Source organism: Laccaria bicolor, genomic scaffold (genome assembly GCF_000143565.1).
Source record: "Laccaria bicolor S238N-H82 LACBIscaffold_94 genomic scaffold, whole genome shotgun sequence".
NCBI classification, from domain to species: domain Eukaryota; kingdom Fungi; phylum Basidiomycota; class Agaricomycetes; order Agaricales; family Hydnangiaceae; genus Laccaria; species Laccaria bicolor.
Window position 1 is genome coordinate 50,660 of NW_001889965.1, and position 16,985 is coordinate 67,644.

The window sequence follows — 16,985 nt, forward strand, 5'->3', positions numbered from 1 at the left end:
GTCGGAGATCAATCCGTTTTTTAACGTACGTGCTTTACTCGCATCCGTGTTTTTTCTGTCTCATCAAAAGGTCGTCATTTAGATAATTTCTTATACCGAACTAGGCATGCGTCAAAGAAGCACTGATATGGCTACAACCGTGTGGTGTGGGATGTTTGGGGCTCCAGTCAGGACAATAGTAAGTTTTCATCAATCATTGGTAGAAGTTCACGGCCCTAAACTGCTAACTGTAACTCTAAGCCGTCATGCTGCTCTATCGTCGAGTCTGGCACCTGACCAAGTCAGTTGTATATGGAATTTTGCACCAATAAGCAGATGCTGGAAGTTCGCTGGATTGCGACACTCCCTCCCTCTAAACACCTGTCTTTGCGGGAGTATTCGTAGCGGTAAACGACTTTCCAGATTTGCCACTGTCTAAAGCACCTCATGAAGGCACTTAGGTAGCTCGTTCCTTCCCCACCCCCGAGTGTGCGGAGATTTCGATCTCGCGCCCTTCACGGTGGGTTGTTTCTTGCGCTTCGTTTTTTTCTGAAGCTGACTGTTCTTACCGTTAAGGACATCGTGGCGGTCACCACCATCTGACTTCTTGACCACTGGGCGCGACATATCCTCCCTTCACACAAGTTAACCCTTGGCACAAATGGTACTTTGGTCTTACCATCAAGGACATCGTGGCAGTCACACCATCTGGAGCCGTGGCTGCAACCTGTTAAGAGTTAGGCACTGCCAGCTTGGCACTGATACAAACAGTACCTTCAATCTGTACACACTGCTTGTGAGTTCTTCTTGAGCTTTTACCCCGTACGAACTTGAAGCTGATCATTCTTGATATAAACAGAATTGTCCCCCACCTCAGCTCTCACGTAGTCCCTGATAATCAGTCGCAAGAAATCTTCACCCCAGAAGGGATTTACAACTCGATGTTCATGATCGGCTCAGATTACGGGTTCCGTATGTAAGGGTCTATGACCTTTTGAAGTGTTTCACCAAAATGACGTGTCCAATCAGATGGCGAACTCGTGTATCTCATCACCGTCACAGATCCTATTTTTACAAGCAGTACATCGACGTTTCAAGTCGAGATGGGTGTGTTATATCTGTTCTCACTTGTCTGTGACCTTACCAGAACAACAGATTCAACATTACAACGACGGTCACGATACCCAATGGTTCGGACAGTTCAACGTGCTGAGATGGTAGGTACTAAACCCTCATCGACGGGAGCTCTTCATATCTGATTTATCAATCAGTTTCCTTTCAGGCTGCCAGGAAAGCGCTCCTCACTGTTCAAGATCGACCCAAGTTTATCCGAGGGTTTCTCACTGCCGGCTTCAAATCCATTGCCCAGCACTACGTAGACGTGCGGTGCTGCTCAGCGTGGAACAGAGAAGCTGGTCTGTGCGGTACGAGGTGCTTCAAACCTGGGTAGCTCCCTGGGTCCTTGCTGGCTCTGTGTTGTACTTCGATAGCCTGAAGAGGAATAGCATGAGCGATGGCAAGTATCATGGCCGCAGAGCTTACCACACCCGCCCCAACGCGCCTTGCCCGCCGCAGAACAACCAATATATCGTTCATTGAAAACCTACACCGAGATACAAACCTGAGTTATGACTTGCAATGAGCTGTTGTTCCTCGAGAAGTCGCTGTCATTTGTGCATTCCGACTTAGCTGAATCTGCGACCATTGAGGAAGGTACATAGAGGAAAGAGGCGGCAAACACCCACAAAACTGCCAACAATCTCCCACAAACCATTCTGAGCCTTGCAGTGTCCTTTACAGCTGCGAACCAGACGAGACGAGGAGAACAGGAAAATCTACAACACGGGAGCCTGAGGACATCCATGACGAGGTCAACAACTGGAGAGACTGACAAAGAGTCCAGTGTCCAGCCATCCCTTGGCCATCCCACGGCGGCCCCCACAATCTTCACGTTACGAGTCCGTCCTTCACGTTCAGGTTCTTGAGATATAGTTTGTTTACTTGGGTGTTCCCCATCAACTTTTCACCACCTTTCTGAATCAGTACTAAACAAGCATTCACGAACGTCCTTCAATGGGATATATCATCGGATTCACCTCTGCGCCTTTTCCTGGGATTTTTTTCGCAATAGTTGCACAGAGCGGTCGATGAACTTATCGAATACCTCATCATCTATAGTCGGTACTCATCTTTCGCCTACGATGTTCTACTCACTCGGTTGTAACACGAACAGCAGACTGCTAGGGACTTCAAGGGCTCTTCATGAGTCTTCAACCATGTCATCTGGCACGTTCAGAAGGGAAACGTTTTTGGTCGAGAGCTACATGAGGGAAACTCCGGAAAGGGCATTGTGCAAGCTGAAGCAGCCTGCATTAGTAGAAGGAAGCTGTGTTCCTTTCACGTATATCCTCCATTTAACCATCACACCAGCTCTTGGTCCTATACAAAGTTATTCTACGGGCTTCTCTTCGTTCAAATTAGTGGCGCACTTGTATTTTTTATTTGATACATCAACTTCGCGGTTCATGATCATTTTTGTTCGGATTACGGCACATGTATACAGACAACATCGTAGACAGGGAATCAAATCATTAAGTCATGCTTTGCCTACGCCCCAATCCTCGTCCTCATTGTTCTCGAAGGCCTTAACTGCACTTTGTAGCTTCTCCATACTCTCGGGTTTCATCTGATACTCCTTGATCAATTGGATGATCTTCGCTAGAGCTGCATCCCGGTCAAGGCGGCCTGCCAGCTTCACATGTTCCTTAATCTCCTTGTGAACTTTGCTCCTTTCGTCTGAAATGCTATAGGCCTTAAAGGCGAGCTTGATCAAGCGGCGGGAAAGGTGTAGACGGGCATTCACCAGGAGGCCAAAAATTATTTGCATAATAATTGTGAAGTCAACGATGTATGCCATTAAACGTTGCAGCATGAGTGCCCTAAAGTTTTCCTGCTTAGCGTTTTAACATGGCATAGTGAGGAAGACATACGATTGCTTGTACACATCGAAAATCCATTTTGCCAGAAAGAGAGACACAACAATAGGAATCACAATGGGAGCAGCAGGTGAAGTTAAACCCCCAATTAACGCAGTCAAGCCACCAAGCAGTGAATAAGCACGGGGACTGACAAGTTGTAAAAAATAAGGTGGCACAGTCGACAAAATTGACATACAATATGGTGTTGGGATCTGACAGCTCGTCATATTGATTCCCAACAAGTTCGATCATTAGCTTTTTCAGTTCCTTGCTTTCCAGATACTAAGAGCACAGTTTCCATAAGTGCGAGAAATGGAATGATGTTAGAGTATTTACCCCGCAACCATCTTGAATGTTCCACACTTCAACGATATCAGTATGTAGAACCTGTAAGCATTCTTCTATAGTTTTTCCTGGAAAGTTCACGCTAGCTGCGAGACCCATCCAATAACCTGACAAAAAAAGGGGTAGCTTAGTTTAACTTTCACTGAGCACACCGAAAGATTCATACGCTTCTTCCCAACCCTTGAAATAGGTGTCAGCATGACATCAAGAGAAGACGAACGTTTGAATGCTCACGCAATCACCGCATCGATCTTTACAGCTGGATTCACGCGTTGGGCGATGGCGGAGACCAGCGCAACATCTTCGGCAACGTCAACTGCCAGGGTGTTTTTAACACAGTCAGCAGTGAGACGGACAAGCTCATTCAACATCTTTCTGGTATCCTTGTATTCTTCATTGGCTGTGTTGGCAAGTATAAGCACAAGCTCAAGATGTCTCTTGTAGCTTACTTGAGACGGCAATGTGCGGAATGTCTATGCCGACGACCTTTTCGAAGGGACCAACGCACAATTCTTGGAACTGTGCTGCTGTCTCCTCAGCAAGACGTGCATTTCGGGTTTCCCGATCCAAATGTTTGTTGCATTTGTGGAACTCTAGATTGTTACCATATTCAACCTGCTCTACCAACTTATCATATTTGGTAAAAACGGTGATCACAGGAACTAAATCAAACAGTGAGCCATCGTTGATCAGAGAACACCAAGAACCTACCAGGGCCGAGGTCTCCGTTAGACTTCATACGGAATAATTCCTCCACCCCAGCCTCGAACAAACGGTCACCTTTAGACAAGGACACCGGGAAACAAAGCCTGCGCAACACCTTCATCATCTTGTTCACTCAGGTGATCGAGGAGCAGTAACCATACCAGACAGCATGTACCTGATCCCTCACATTGGACATCTTCTTACGAGCTTTCAAAAAATCGACCACTTTCTGAAAGTTTTCACCCTCTCCATGCTCGAATCCCTGACTGTCGTGCAGAACAAATCTTCCGTTTTCGCTGGCTATAATCTCAGTATTGATATCCGACACGCCAGCTTCTGAATGAGCCACGGTCTGGGGAAGGACAAGCTTTAGCAGCGGATCTTGAGAAGACGGGGAAGTGACCTCACAGCATCCTTGACGCCGAAGCATTCGTTGATAAGGGAAGATTTCCCTACACCACTCTGTAAAAACAAACTGTGAGCTAATACCTGAGAATAGAGGTATAAGAGAGCTACTTTGCCAATGACCAGGACTCGGAACCTAGTGGTAAGGTAAGTCAGAGTAGTCGGGGATTAAGCAGACTAACCGTTTGACCAACTTGAATAACTCATCCGTTGTGGGTCGTAGGTCGCCACTCGTCGGAGGTTCTGCCTTGGTTAAAGCATTCTAAGATCGATAGCACCTGCATTAGGCGGACGCTTTTGCGTTTGAAAAAGAAGTGCACACACCCCCGCGTATCGGCTAAACTTCAGGACGACATTGAACCTGTCAAATGATTTTGACCATTCTAGAGTAGAAAGTCCTGCATCAGCAAGACAGGAGCGATTGCAGAAGGGAGGCACTTGCCTTGTTTTCCGGAGAAGTGGGGGCCGACCTTGCTCAGCAGTTCATCGAGAGGTATCTTGTTCTTCGACGCAGCATGAAACAATCCACGGAATCGGACTTGCAGATAGAGGGGCTCTGAAACAGAAAATTGACTGCTTTGATTAGGTTTGTCGTCCAATGGCACACATGATCATCGGCTCACCAGGGGGATGACAACTCAAAGTTGTGGGTCTTTGCATTCAGGAGACAAGGTGATTCCCGCTCGAACGATCCAATCGAAAGTTGGACCGATTTGAGGATGTGCTGGGATGAAACGCGGATTTCTAGTCAATGGGTGTCAGATGTTTGACTTCGGGCAAAAACCTGGGAGGTTACCTGTAATCTCAACGCTGGGGCTTCCCGTTGAGCTACCCCTCGCGGCAGACATGGTGGTTTTGGTGAAAGGGAGGGGCTTAGCGCTCGGAACACGCTTTACACGGCAGGCATGGGTGAAGACTGACTGAAATAGAAATTTTAGCCTCGTTTCAAGTGATGGTGTCTGATAAGGCGCTCGGTGTGACTGTCAGAAGATGTGACGGTATCACCTGCGAGCGCTTGAGCAGTAGTAGCTGGTTGATTGAGTCCGTTGAAATGAAAAGCGAGGAAGACGCGACATTGAACCCGTACAGGCCTCTGCCTTACATTCACAGCACAGAACAGAAGGTTAGTAGTGTCATCAGTTGTTCATGACCGTCCTCAAAAGGGGGGGTAAGGTGGGGATCGCCTCGAGAAGCGTCCGCGGAAAATAATAAAGGGTGATTTGGGTATCCGAAGTGAGTACGGGGTGTGTCCTATGACCTCCGCCATGCTGTCGGAGACCAGTGCTTATAAAGGGCATCGCATGATGGTTGGAAGTTCTACAAAGTAGCAAACTTTCTCCACGATTGTGCCAGTGCACGCCAAGGTCTTTCGGTTGCGAACGTACTGTTGGCCCGTTGCGGCTAGTTGATAATCTAGGTACAACTTACGTTAGAGGCGAGAGAAAATGGGAATATCAGAAAGCGTACTTACGGAGAGGAGCGGGTCACATTTGAAAGAAGTAGTGTCGAGCTGCGGAGCCATGTGTGCTCCTCCTCCAGTCTCCACAACCTACGGCGTGCATTGACTTTGTGAAAGATGAAATATGACTTTGTAAGGGCATGTTAGAAATTTGTGCGGTGCCACCCCTAGATATGAAATCGAAGCCCCGGATTGAAAGAAGAAGGTGAAATTGTGACTTGAATGGAAACAAACGCTATGTAGGCAAATAGTCAGTAGATAGAATTCTGACGTGTTGCCCCGGCTCACCTGGAAAACAATAATCCCAAGTTGTCATGATTCATGGAGATGCGCGTCGACGTAGTTCATGCCCGCAAATGTCGTTGCAGTGCTAGAAGTCGATGTTCCAGGTGCCATTACTCGTTCTGGTCAAAATGAGCAGAAGCTTTCCTTAACATGTTGACCAAAAGTTTAACCCAATACGGGTGTACCACCAACCCAAGAAAAAAGAGCGTGCGTTTTGGGTCGTGTTGGGTGAAAATCCAGATAGGAGCCAAGACCTAGTATGATAGGTAAGCACATACACAACAAAGCCAGTAACAGGCTTACTTTCAAAGCAAACCGGTCGAACGTATTGTGATGTGGCCCCGTTCCCGTTCCTCCGAGGGATCGAGATCTAACCACTAGGCGTCTTTCTGAAACGTGACACGACGAACTTCCACGGCGCATTACGGAGAATGCGCTTCGCGACAAGATGAGCCGCGGTGGCATTGGAATTTCTCGAAAGACAAGCATCGGTTGTAGATGACGAGGCTCATGGAAACCTTTCCCTGAGGGATTCTGCAAGACGTGTGTCCGAGCGCGGACGTTCCGCGAAACGGATGATTCCATATGCCAACGCCACACGATGGAGCTTCGCACCCGCTGTAGTAAAGGGTTGAAAGACAGTCGTGTGAGGCGCCTCGCACTCTTCCACAGAATAGCAGTAACCTTAGTTCGCCAAAGTAATTCAACAAGTCTTCACACTAAACTCTGGATAAGTATTTTCGCCAGTAGAATGAGCATGGCGCAACTCACAATCTCGGTAAGAGAGCCATCCCCAAGGTTTCGTAAATCCTCTAGCCTCCCCTTGAAGCCCTTCGGCTCCTCTTGAACGAGGTAGTGAAACCCCAGCTTGCGTTCTTTGGTGGCATCCAGTTAATACTTGCGAATGTTCGTCATAAAAATCAATATAATGAGTTGGTTGAAGAAAACCCGAAGAAGACCCACCTCATAGAGCCTCACGGAAATAAGTAGTCAATTTGAGTGTCGCTCAAGATTTGTGAAGATCGTCTTGCGTAGTCAAGTTGGTCACGGCGTCGTTGGCGATTCTAACCGAGCCAAAACCTAGCTTCGTCAAACATCGCAACATCTCCGATTGAAGCTAAGCTGTTGAAGATTAACATTAATCGCCACTTATTGAGAGAATATCGTCGGAGAGCGTACTGGAATGGTATGAATAAAACGGAATTTGCCTCTGAGTGGGGAACATTGCCGACTCTTATAGGCAAACATGAAAGAAAGGAGAATGACGCAAGTACGCCTGATCTAAGATACCGCTCGCTTTTTTTCCTCAACGCCTTCATCGGCGAGCACGCGCAATACCGTCTTGCTGAAATTCCACGTTCACGGCGAAGAAGGCAACGTTTGGACCTATGGTGGTAGGGAACAGGTGAACGTTCTACTACTATGTAGACAACTCAATCAATTGCAAACATACGGCAATACGACTCCCTTCTCCTCTTCACCCTGGCCTTGAGTTGCACCACAAACAGAAAACTTTGAGACAAAGGTACGTCTCTCGAATGTTGAGATTCTTTCATTACATAAATTCTTACAATAATGTTTGCCACCCTCAGAAGCGTGCGATTTGCGGCGGCGATGTGATCAAGTCCTGCTGAAGGCCTATTCACAGGCCCTCCACAACTGCTTGTCCACAACGAGTACGTCGGTGTAAACCAGAACTCGTTGAAGCACTACACACCCACCAAAATCGTATGGCTTCGACCCTTAGACTCCTTCGCACTCCCTCTCCCCTTCAGATCCTAATCCCGCCATCCGAGTTTACATGGCCCACCTCACTGCGTGCAGACAACCTCCTCGAACAGCTGCATGGTGTCCAGCAGAGGAGATTGAAATCGGGCGTTTCGATTTGATTCCCATATTATGACTGGCACTCGGCCCTTCCTCAACAAAGTTTTTCTCCAAAGTTTTCCTTCCGCCTAAATCCCTCATTCCATTTCGAATCCCGCGTCTTCCCCCTCAACTGCCTCTCCCCCCACTTCAGATTCTATCAACCCTTCATCCAGACCCTCATCCAAACTTCCCTGTATCGGACAACATGAACTCTGCTTCGTCGTTTCCGCTTCATCGCCACGCGAAGTCCTTCCTCCATTACTAGAATCGACGTGTTTGATGCTGGGTTGGCGAACCGCGTTCCTGAGGATGTTGTGCTTGATTTTAGGTTTCCAGTGAGGAGGAATGCCAGGGTTTCCGTTGGCCTGAATGACGTGAAAGGAAGTTGAGATTCAAAAAGTTTGGACTTGGGAAAGAACCTCTACTCCACTACGCAATACGCACTTAATATCTCGGAAGGGGGGGGGGGGGGGATCACCATTTTGTTGTGCTTCTCAAGCCCAGTCTCAGACGGCGGATACGAACGAGAGGGAGCATGTTCGTCCGTTAAACCTTTGCAGGAGTGTATCGTGCATGGTATGGGTATTGTTCCCTCTTTGGACTCTTCGACGTCGACTTCATCTTCGAGGGTGCCATTCACTCCTGCTACCGTTTGTCGCGTTCGTCTTCGACCCCCCACTCTGTCGAGTTCAACCTTGGATTCTGAAAAATGGAAACCACCATGGCAGACTATGCCCACAAAGCAGCCATCACCGGCTCCATCTACCTCTCCACCATCTCTGAATACGACCTGTACTGCTACTGTGTTCCGGGCCTCGTCGGCGAAGGGCTCTTTCGCGTCTTCTCAGCCTCAATAAGGAAGCCCCCCGGCTACGCTCCCAGCTCATACTCTCAAACTCCATGGGCCTCCATGCCTTTCGTGAATATGTCGATCAGCAACGGTATTTCTGGCCCCGGGAGGTTTTTGGGAGAGAGGAGTATGGGTCAAAAGAGAGAAAGGACCTCTGTGAGCCTGCGGCTCTGTAGACAGCGACGTCGGTGCAGAGTGGGTGGCCTCAAGTGTGTGTGGAGATTTTGATCTTCCGCCCTTCTCGGTGAGTTGTTTCTTGCGCTTCGCCCCTTTTCTGAAGCTGACTATTATACGTTCACCACCACCAACTTTTGTGAGGGAAGGATATGTCCCGCCCCCTCGCTTCAAATGGCAAGTCCGAAAGTGCTGTCCTGTAAGGTCTTACAGTTTTACGGAAACTTCTTGATCTAATTATAAATCAAAAGGTGAAGTTGTACGTGTTCGAGGCCGCCAGCAAAGCGCTCTTCGGTGTCATCTTCTCCAGAGTGACAATGTTTGTGGGGGCCCATGTTCAAAACCGAGCACCTTAAGACACATCGGGAATACTAGGTGTCTGCCCAGTGTGGAAGCGATAGTATACGCGAATGAAGCAGGCTTTCCCTTCCCATAAGCTGTAGCTACAACTTGTTACGTGTTAGGCACTGCAAGCCTGGCACTTATACAAACTAGTACCTTCCCTCTGTACGCACTGCTTGTGAGTTTTTCTCGACCTTTTTACCTCGTACGAAGCTAATCATTCTAGATATAAAGAGAATCGTCCCCCACTGCAACTCTCACACACTCCCCGATAATCAGTCGCGACAAATCTTGATCCCAGAAGGGATGTACAACTCGATGCCCATGATCGGCTCAGAATGCGGGTTCGTTGTATGTAAGGGCCTACTTTTGAAGTATTTCACCAAAATGACGTGTCCAATAAGAGGGGGGCAAACTCGTGCATCTCATCGCTGTCATAGATTACAAGCAGGACATCGACGTTTCAAGTCGAGGTGGGTCTGTTACATCCGTTCTCACTTGTCTGTATGCTTACCAACAACAGACTCAAGATTGCGACGAGGACGACACCCAATGGTCCGGACAGTTCAACGTGCTGAGATGGTAAGCCCTCATCGACGGGAGCTCTTCGTATCTGATTTACCAATCAGTTACCTTTCAGGCTGCCAGAAAAGCGCTACTCACTGTTCAAGACGGACGGACGGACTGACTGACCCAATTTTATCCGAGGGCTTCTCACCGCCAGCTTTGAATCCAGTGCCCAGAACTACGTAGACGTGCGGTGCTGCTTAGCGCAGAACGGAACAAGCTGGTTTGTGCGGTTAGGTGGGTTGAGTGTGATGCACGAACTATGTATACTTATCTTGGCTATTCTATTAGGGCAATGGGAAATGAAAAAGTGGAATGTCGATTTTGATGCAACCCCACCAGCTACAAGCCCTTGTCCTAGACTGGTTGGAAGGACATCTGGACACCTACATGACCACTACATCAGCCATGACGTCGGCAAACTAGAACCACAAACCTTCGTTGAAGAGTCGGTACGTTGTCTATGCCTGTGTCGCATTTCCCTAAACCCTTCATGCGCAGATCGGCCCTACAATCGCTGCCACTCTGATTGACAGGACGGTCATGTGTAATCACATACAGCCTTTTCCGCTCAAATTCAAATAGCAAGGTCATTGTTAATGGTAGTCGTTGAGTTTGCGACTATCTCTGTCGTAACTCATGTAATTACTGTATCCTATTCTAGAACGCTGGCAAAGGACGACCCAATTAAATACAGCTTTCAGTCTTTCGACATACATCACCACTTCGACTCCTCAAAACCCAGGAATAGCAGTCTCCAGCTCTGTCCGGATTGACGTCCGTTCGGGTTTGCATCGCAGGGATATTCCTGCGGCACTAAGAGACAGGTGCTTCGAACGTGTGGAAGTTGGGTTATGAAGCAAGCGTCATTTGCTGCTCACCGTCGTCGGTCTTCAACGGTGCAAACGCTCTTTGGCTGTGAATACACTGAAACGCATGCTCGAAACGCGCCGGGCAAAGTCGTTAAGTGTACACTAAAAAAGTCTCGTTGAGTGCTTGCCGGCCCAAGTCGTAGCAACCCCGTCTAAGGGGAACTGGGGAGGAAAGGCAAGTATACATTCACTTCTTGGGGTTGTGCAGCGTAGTTGTGATATTTCTCTGCGTCTAGCACGATAGAACGACTCGCTAGCCGTGACGGCGATGATGAAAAGGGCAAACATACTTTGGTAAGGACGATGTGAGTTGTATCCTTCGATGCGGATGCACATTGCTTACAGGCCTTGATGTAGCCTTATTCCCTGATGGTAGGGAGCATACTCAAGATCGAAGGTACGTCTTCAGGCGTAAAGTGAATGTGGAAACGTACATGGACATCGCGATTCAAGGACAAATGAGTAGGGGGTGTGACAATTGAAGATGGGGGAGAACAGCGAAAGGATGGCTATGGCGATTCTTGGCTGAGACGGGGACTTTATCAGCAAAACGGGATGGCACATCATGATAGAATCGTCGCTGATAATCGTACCAAGTAGGATTTAGTCTCGTACTGCCCATCTTCTTCACTAGGTTTTCAGTTACCATAGTTCGAGTCCTCTACGTGGTCAATGAAGGAAAATGACGTCGTGGCAAGACCCACTGCCGAGGAGACTTGTCTGTGCTAAGTGGAGAACTCATGCCACTGCTGGAGCTCAAATGGCGACTCGAAGGGGCATTCACCTGGACTGTAACAAAACTTCAGGGAAAGTTCACCTGGAGTTTGTACTCGCCCTCTCCCTCGCCGTTTGGTTGATTCAGATCTGGCAACAAACTTGCGCGCTTTCACGATCGTCGTGGGCAGATTGAAAAGCTCAGTTGGGGAGCCAATGACGTGGGTATATGTTGGAAATTGAGTCAAGGGAATAAAGTCGTGCAATGGAAGAACGAGAAGCTGGGGGGAGCGGGCCAGTGACGTCACTCGAGTGGCTGACCCAGCATAACCAAACAATACACTGCCCGTGGCGCTTAAGTATCTTGATTCTTCACCACTTCCACCATCTCAGGCATCCGAGCGACAAATGTCACTTCCCAATGTTGAATCCCAAGCCACGGAGGATATAGAAAGAGAACGGGAACGAGCACGCAAAGTTCGAAGGCTCACCAAGCGTTTTCGCGTCCTCATCATTGGCCGCGCCAATGCAGGGAAGACAACCATCCTCCAGCGAGTTTGCACTACAACAGAACAGCCGAAAATTTTCAGTCAGGATGGTCATGAGGTATTCCATGCTCTAGACATCATCATCTATCATTATTGATGTGAAAAAGATTGACTCATCCAAGCTCGATCCAACTGCACAGGTAATGTGGATCTACACTCCCTATTACATTTTACTGAAGGTGTGGCAGAGAGGGGAGCATGATATTGAGAATGAAATGATATTTGAGAGCAATACAGCATTTGTCTTTCATGACTCACGTGGGTTTGAAGCAGGCAGAACATCTGAGTTGGATAAAGTCAAGGACTTTGTCCAAAAATGTTCAACCAACAAAGAGCTCAAGGATCATCTGCATGTGATTTGGTAAGTGACTGAGTGGCAACATTGAAGTGCATCTGAATACATCCTGTGTAGGTACTGCATCCCAATCAATGATGAAGCCAGGCCAATTACAAGGGCAGAGTTAAATTTTTTCAATGAGTGTGGGACTGGTAGAGGTGGGTAAATTACTGATAATCTCTTGAATTTCACCTTTTTCTTTTTGTGCAGTTCCTGTTATTGTCCTGTTTACAAAAGCAGATATGCTTGATGCCCAAACCATCAAGCGCCTGGTTGATACTGGAATGGATGTTGAAGCTGCTGCAAATAAAGCTCCAGAAGAGTCAATTGCCATGTTTGAAAAGAATTTTGGTCAGCAACTCTACAAGAAAAAGTATCCTCCCAAGGATCATGTGTATTTTCGAGGTATAACAAACTCATTGACTCATTGACAATAGATTAATTGCATTTAACAGATATGCAAAATCCCACAAGTGACTGCAGTGAACTGCTGCAGAAGACAGCAGCTACCTTTTCAGATGATACACTCTTACAGCTGTTTCTTACAGTGCAGCAAAATAATGTGGCTCTGTCAATTGAATATGCAATTATAAGGTAGTTGCTTCATTTTGAATTATATGCTGGTAAATTGCTGATTATCTAGAATAACAGAGTTGTCTTTCCAGATTGGAAGTTATTCAAAGAAAAGAGAGAGTGGAGGAAGATGGTTGAGAAGATACTGAGTTATTTTCCACATATGGTATGTGGACCTTACTTGACTGTACAGTGGTAGAACAAAATAATATATATGAACAGGCGGTAAGCCAACATCCAGTGGGCCTCAAGTAGATGCTAATGGGATCATGCTTTTGTTATAACAGTGGGTGAGTCAGGATCTAGCTGGCCTTTCCTGCTTGTTGCTGACAAGACCATGCCTTGGGTTATAAACAGTGGGTGAGTCAGGATCTGACTGGCCCTTCCTGCTTGTTGCTGACAAGAGCATGCTCTGGGTTTTGAACAGGATGTAAGTCAGGATCTGGCTGGCCCTTCCTGCTTGTTGCTGACCAGAGCATGCTATGGGTTTTGAACAGGATGTAAGTCAGGATCTGGCTGGCCCTTCCTGCTTGTTGCTGACAAGAGCATGCTCTGGGTTTTGAACAGGATGTAAGTCAGGATCTGGCTGGCCCTTCCTGCTTGTTGCTGACAAGAGCATGCTCTGGGTTTTGAACAGAATGTAAGTCAGGATCTAACTGGCCCTTCCTGCTTGTTGCTGACAAGAGCATGCTCTTGGTTTTGAACAGACTGTAAGTCAGGATCTGGCTGGCTCTTCCTGCTTGTTGCTGACAAGAGCATGCTCTGGGTTTTGAACAGAATGTAAGTCAGGATCTGACTGGCCCTTCCTGCTTGTTGCTGACAAGAGCATGCTGTGGGTTTTGAACAGGCTGTAAGTCAGGATCTGGCTGGCCCTTCCTGCTTGTTGCTGACTGGAGCATGCTCTGGGTTTTGAACAGGATGTAAGTCAGGATCTGGCTGGCCCTTCCTGCTTGTTGCTGACAAGAGCATGCTCTGGGTTTTGAACAGTATGTAAGTCAGGATCTGGCTGGCCCTTCCTGCTTGTTGCTGACAAGAGCATGCTCTGGGTTTTGAACAGGATGTAAGTCAGGATCTGGCTGGCCCTTCCTACTTGTTGCTGACAAGAGCATGCTCTGGGTTTTGAACAGGATGTAAGTCAGGATCTGGCTGGCCCTTCCTGCTTGTTGCTGACAAGAGCATGCTCTGGGTTTTGAACAGTATGTAAGTCAGGATCTGGCTGGCCCTTCCTGCTTGTTGCTGACTGGAGCATGCCTTGGGTTTTGAACAGGATGTAAGTCAGGATCTGGCTGGCCCTTCCTACTTGTTGCTGACAAGAGCATGCTCTGGGTTTTGAACAGGATGTAAGTCAGGATCTGGCTGGCCCTTCCTGCTTGTTGCTGACAAGAGCATGCTCTGGGTTTTGAACAGTATGTAAGTCAGGATCTGGCTGGCCCTTCCTGCTTGTTGCTGACTGGAGCATGCCTTGGGTTTTGAACAGGATGTAAGTCAGGATCTGGCTGGCCCTTCCTGCTTGTTGCTGACAAGAGCATGCTCTGGGTTTTGAACAGGATGTAAGTCAGGATCTGGCTGGCCCTTCCTGCTTGTTGCTGACAAGAGCATGCTCTGGGTTTTGAACAGGATGTAAGTCAGGATCTGGCTGGCCCTTCCTGCTTGTTGCTGACAAGAGCTTGCTCTGGGTTTTGAATAGTATGTAAGTCAGGATCTGGCTGGCCCTTCCTGCTTGTTGCTGACTCGAGCATGCCTTGGGTTTTGAACAGGATGTAAGTCAGGATTTGGCTGGCCCTTCCTGCTTCTTGCTGACTGCAGCATGCTCTTGGTTTTGAACAGGCTGTAAGTCAGAATCTGGCTGGCCCTTCCTGCTTGTTGCTGACAAGAGCATGCTCTGGGTTTTGAACAGGCTGTAAGTCAGGATCTGGCTGGCCCTTCCTGCTTGTTGCTGACAAGAGCATGCTCTTGGTTTTAAACAGGTTGTAAGTCAGAATCTGGCTGGCCCTTCCTGCTTGTTGCTGACAAGAGCATGCTCTGGGTTTTGAACAGGATGTAAGTCACGATCTGGCTGTTCTTCTCTGCTTGTTGTTGATAAGAGGGTGCCCTGTGTTTTAAATAGAAGGTAGGTCTCAGCTTTCTTCTCTTTTCATTTTGCTAAGAAATGATGAGATTGTGAGTTCAGTTCTACAATTTTAGAAAAACACTTATGAAACTCCACTTGTTCAAATAGACAGTGAGTATTTTATTGTTTCTTCCAATATTTTTATAAAAACCAGTATTGACTGAACCAATTACTATTTTAGGCAAAGGATGTCCTCAACCATACAGACTGGTCCTTGGTAAACCTTCACTAGCTTCACTGTGTAAATGCTATTCATTATTCTGACCACCACATAATTCTATCCAGATTCACAATACCAAATCCTTCAAGGACATTGCCTTTCTATGTATTGGTGTGTCTACTCTCATTTATGACCACTCTATCATAACTACTATTTTACTGCTCAGTGACTGCTATCATTGCAGAGCACTCTTTTTTTCTGTGGAAACAGAAACCTTCAGATTCCCCTGCCCCCTACAAATTAGCCATGCAAAAGTTCAACTTGTCTATTGACATGGCAAAAATCAATACTGCCATTGAGGAGGCCTCTCATATGAAAACCAAGGAACAAAAGAAACAGGCTCTTGTAAAGATTGCCATGGACAATCGTCTTCGTGAGTATCAATATTCCAAGTCTTCCAAGGTCTTCTCATTTATTTGATTTAAGCTTTATAAAAGTTTCAGCCCACCTTCCCAGAATTTCATAAATGCAGCACATGTCTCTAGTTAGCACCCATTATGATGCACCTTTTGCCTCGTTGTTCCCAAAAAAAATAGATTGTGTCATTTGAGCAAAAGAAAGTCAAGGATGGTAATTTTTTAAAGTCCACAAGCTTTTCATGTTCTCAAGCTTCCATGGCTTAAGGGTGCCCTTGAGTTGTCTTCACAGTGTATGTGTATGGGAGTTGGAAGAGTTGTTAGAGGGGGGTGAGATGATATACATTCTCCAAAGTCTGTCAGAAAAACATGAAAGATAGATACATATTCCACATTGCAACGTATTCACAAAGAAAGAGGAGCTCTAAGTACCAACAGTGGTAAAAAAAATACAGGTACAAGAAACAACGGCTAGCAATGAGGGAGGACTGGGGAGGTACAGATGAAGGGAGAGTGGCATTAAACTCAAAAGGATGTGGTCGAGTCAACCTCAATAGCTGGCACGATGCTAGCAATAAACTTGAGGAAAACAACCAGATAAAAATCAACCCTCATCCCCTCCACCTCCTCTTCCTCAGCCCCAGCTTGCAGCTGTTGAACGTCCTTGGCGCTCCCAGATGACTTTTGGCTGAACGGCCATTTCTTCTCTTTCTTTGGGGTGTCCTTGCCCAACGAAGAAGAGGATTTACCGCGCTGCGCGAGCTGTTCCTCAACGACACTATGGTTCATCCATTCTATGACTTTCTTCATGACACTGGCGTGTTTGCATGGATGCATGGAGGCGGCTTGGAGAGAGGTGGAGTGGATGAAGGGCTTGATTGTTACTGTTTTCTGGGCATGGTCTGCTGAGATGTCTTGGAAGATTTGGGAGGGGGTAAGTGGGGTGCGGTTCTGTTGTTTCAGTTTAGCTAGTGTAGGACAAAATAGGGCGAAGGGCGAACCTCGTCATAGCCGATCAACCAAACTTGGAGGTCTTTATTGTCCTCCACTGATTCCTGCTGGAATCCGGCAGAATCCGGGGAATTCCTGGAATTCCGGAGGAATCAAATTTGGCAGAGGGCCCTGCCAAATTGATCAAAGAATTCCGTGGAATGGTTCCGGTGATCACCTGGAAGGAATGCTCACGGAATAAGACAGAACAGAATTCCTGACGCCCAAATCAAGCATCGGCAAATGCCAACACTTGATTTGGGCATCATCAACAAACAAAGCACTCTCTCCTCTCAACCACCACCTT

The 16,985-nt window shown here is 47.3% G+C and overlaps 1 protein-coding gene across 1 annotated transcript; it reads left to right on the forward strand.

Moving 5' to 3' along the window:
• Positions 1–11,199: 11,199 nt before the first annotated feature.
• LACBIDRAFT_318533 (uncharacterized protein) lies at positions 11,200–15,200 on the forward strand (the record flags this gene model as incomplete). The annotated part of the gene is made up of 17 exons (XM_001890390.1): positions 11,200–11,227; positions 12,077–12,150; positions 12,200–12,232; positions 12,281–12,453; positions 12,505–12,587; positions 12,640–12,834; positions 12,885–13,023; positions 13,290–13,292; positions 13,430–13,432; positions 13,640–13,642; positions 13,710–13,712; positions 14,060–14,062; positions 14,130–14,132; positions 14,340–14,342; positions 14,739–14,762; positions 15,089–15,112; positions 15,173–15,200. 17 exons carry the CDS (start codon positions 11,200–11,202, stop codon positions 15,198–15,200), a joined length of 822 nt encoding a protein of 273 aa, XP_001890425.1.
• Positions 15,201–16,985: the final 1,785 nt, after the last annotated feature.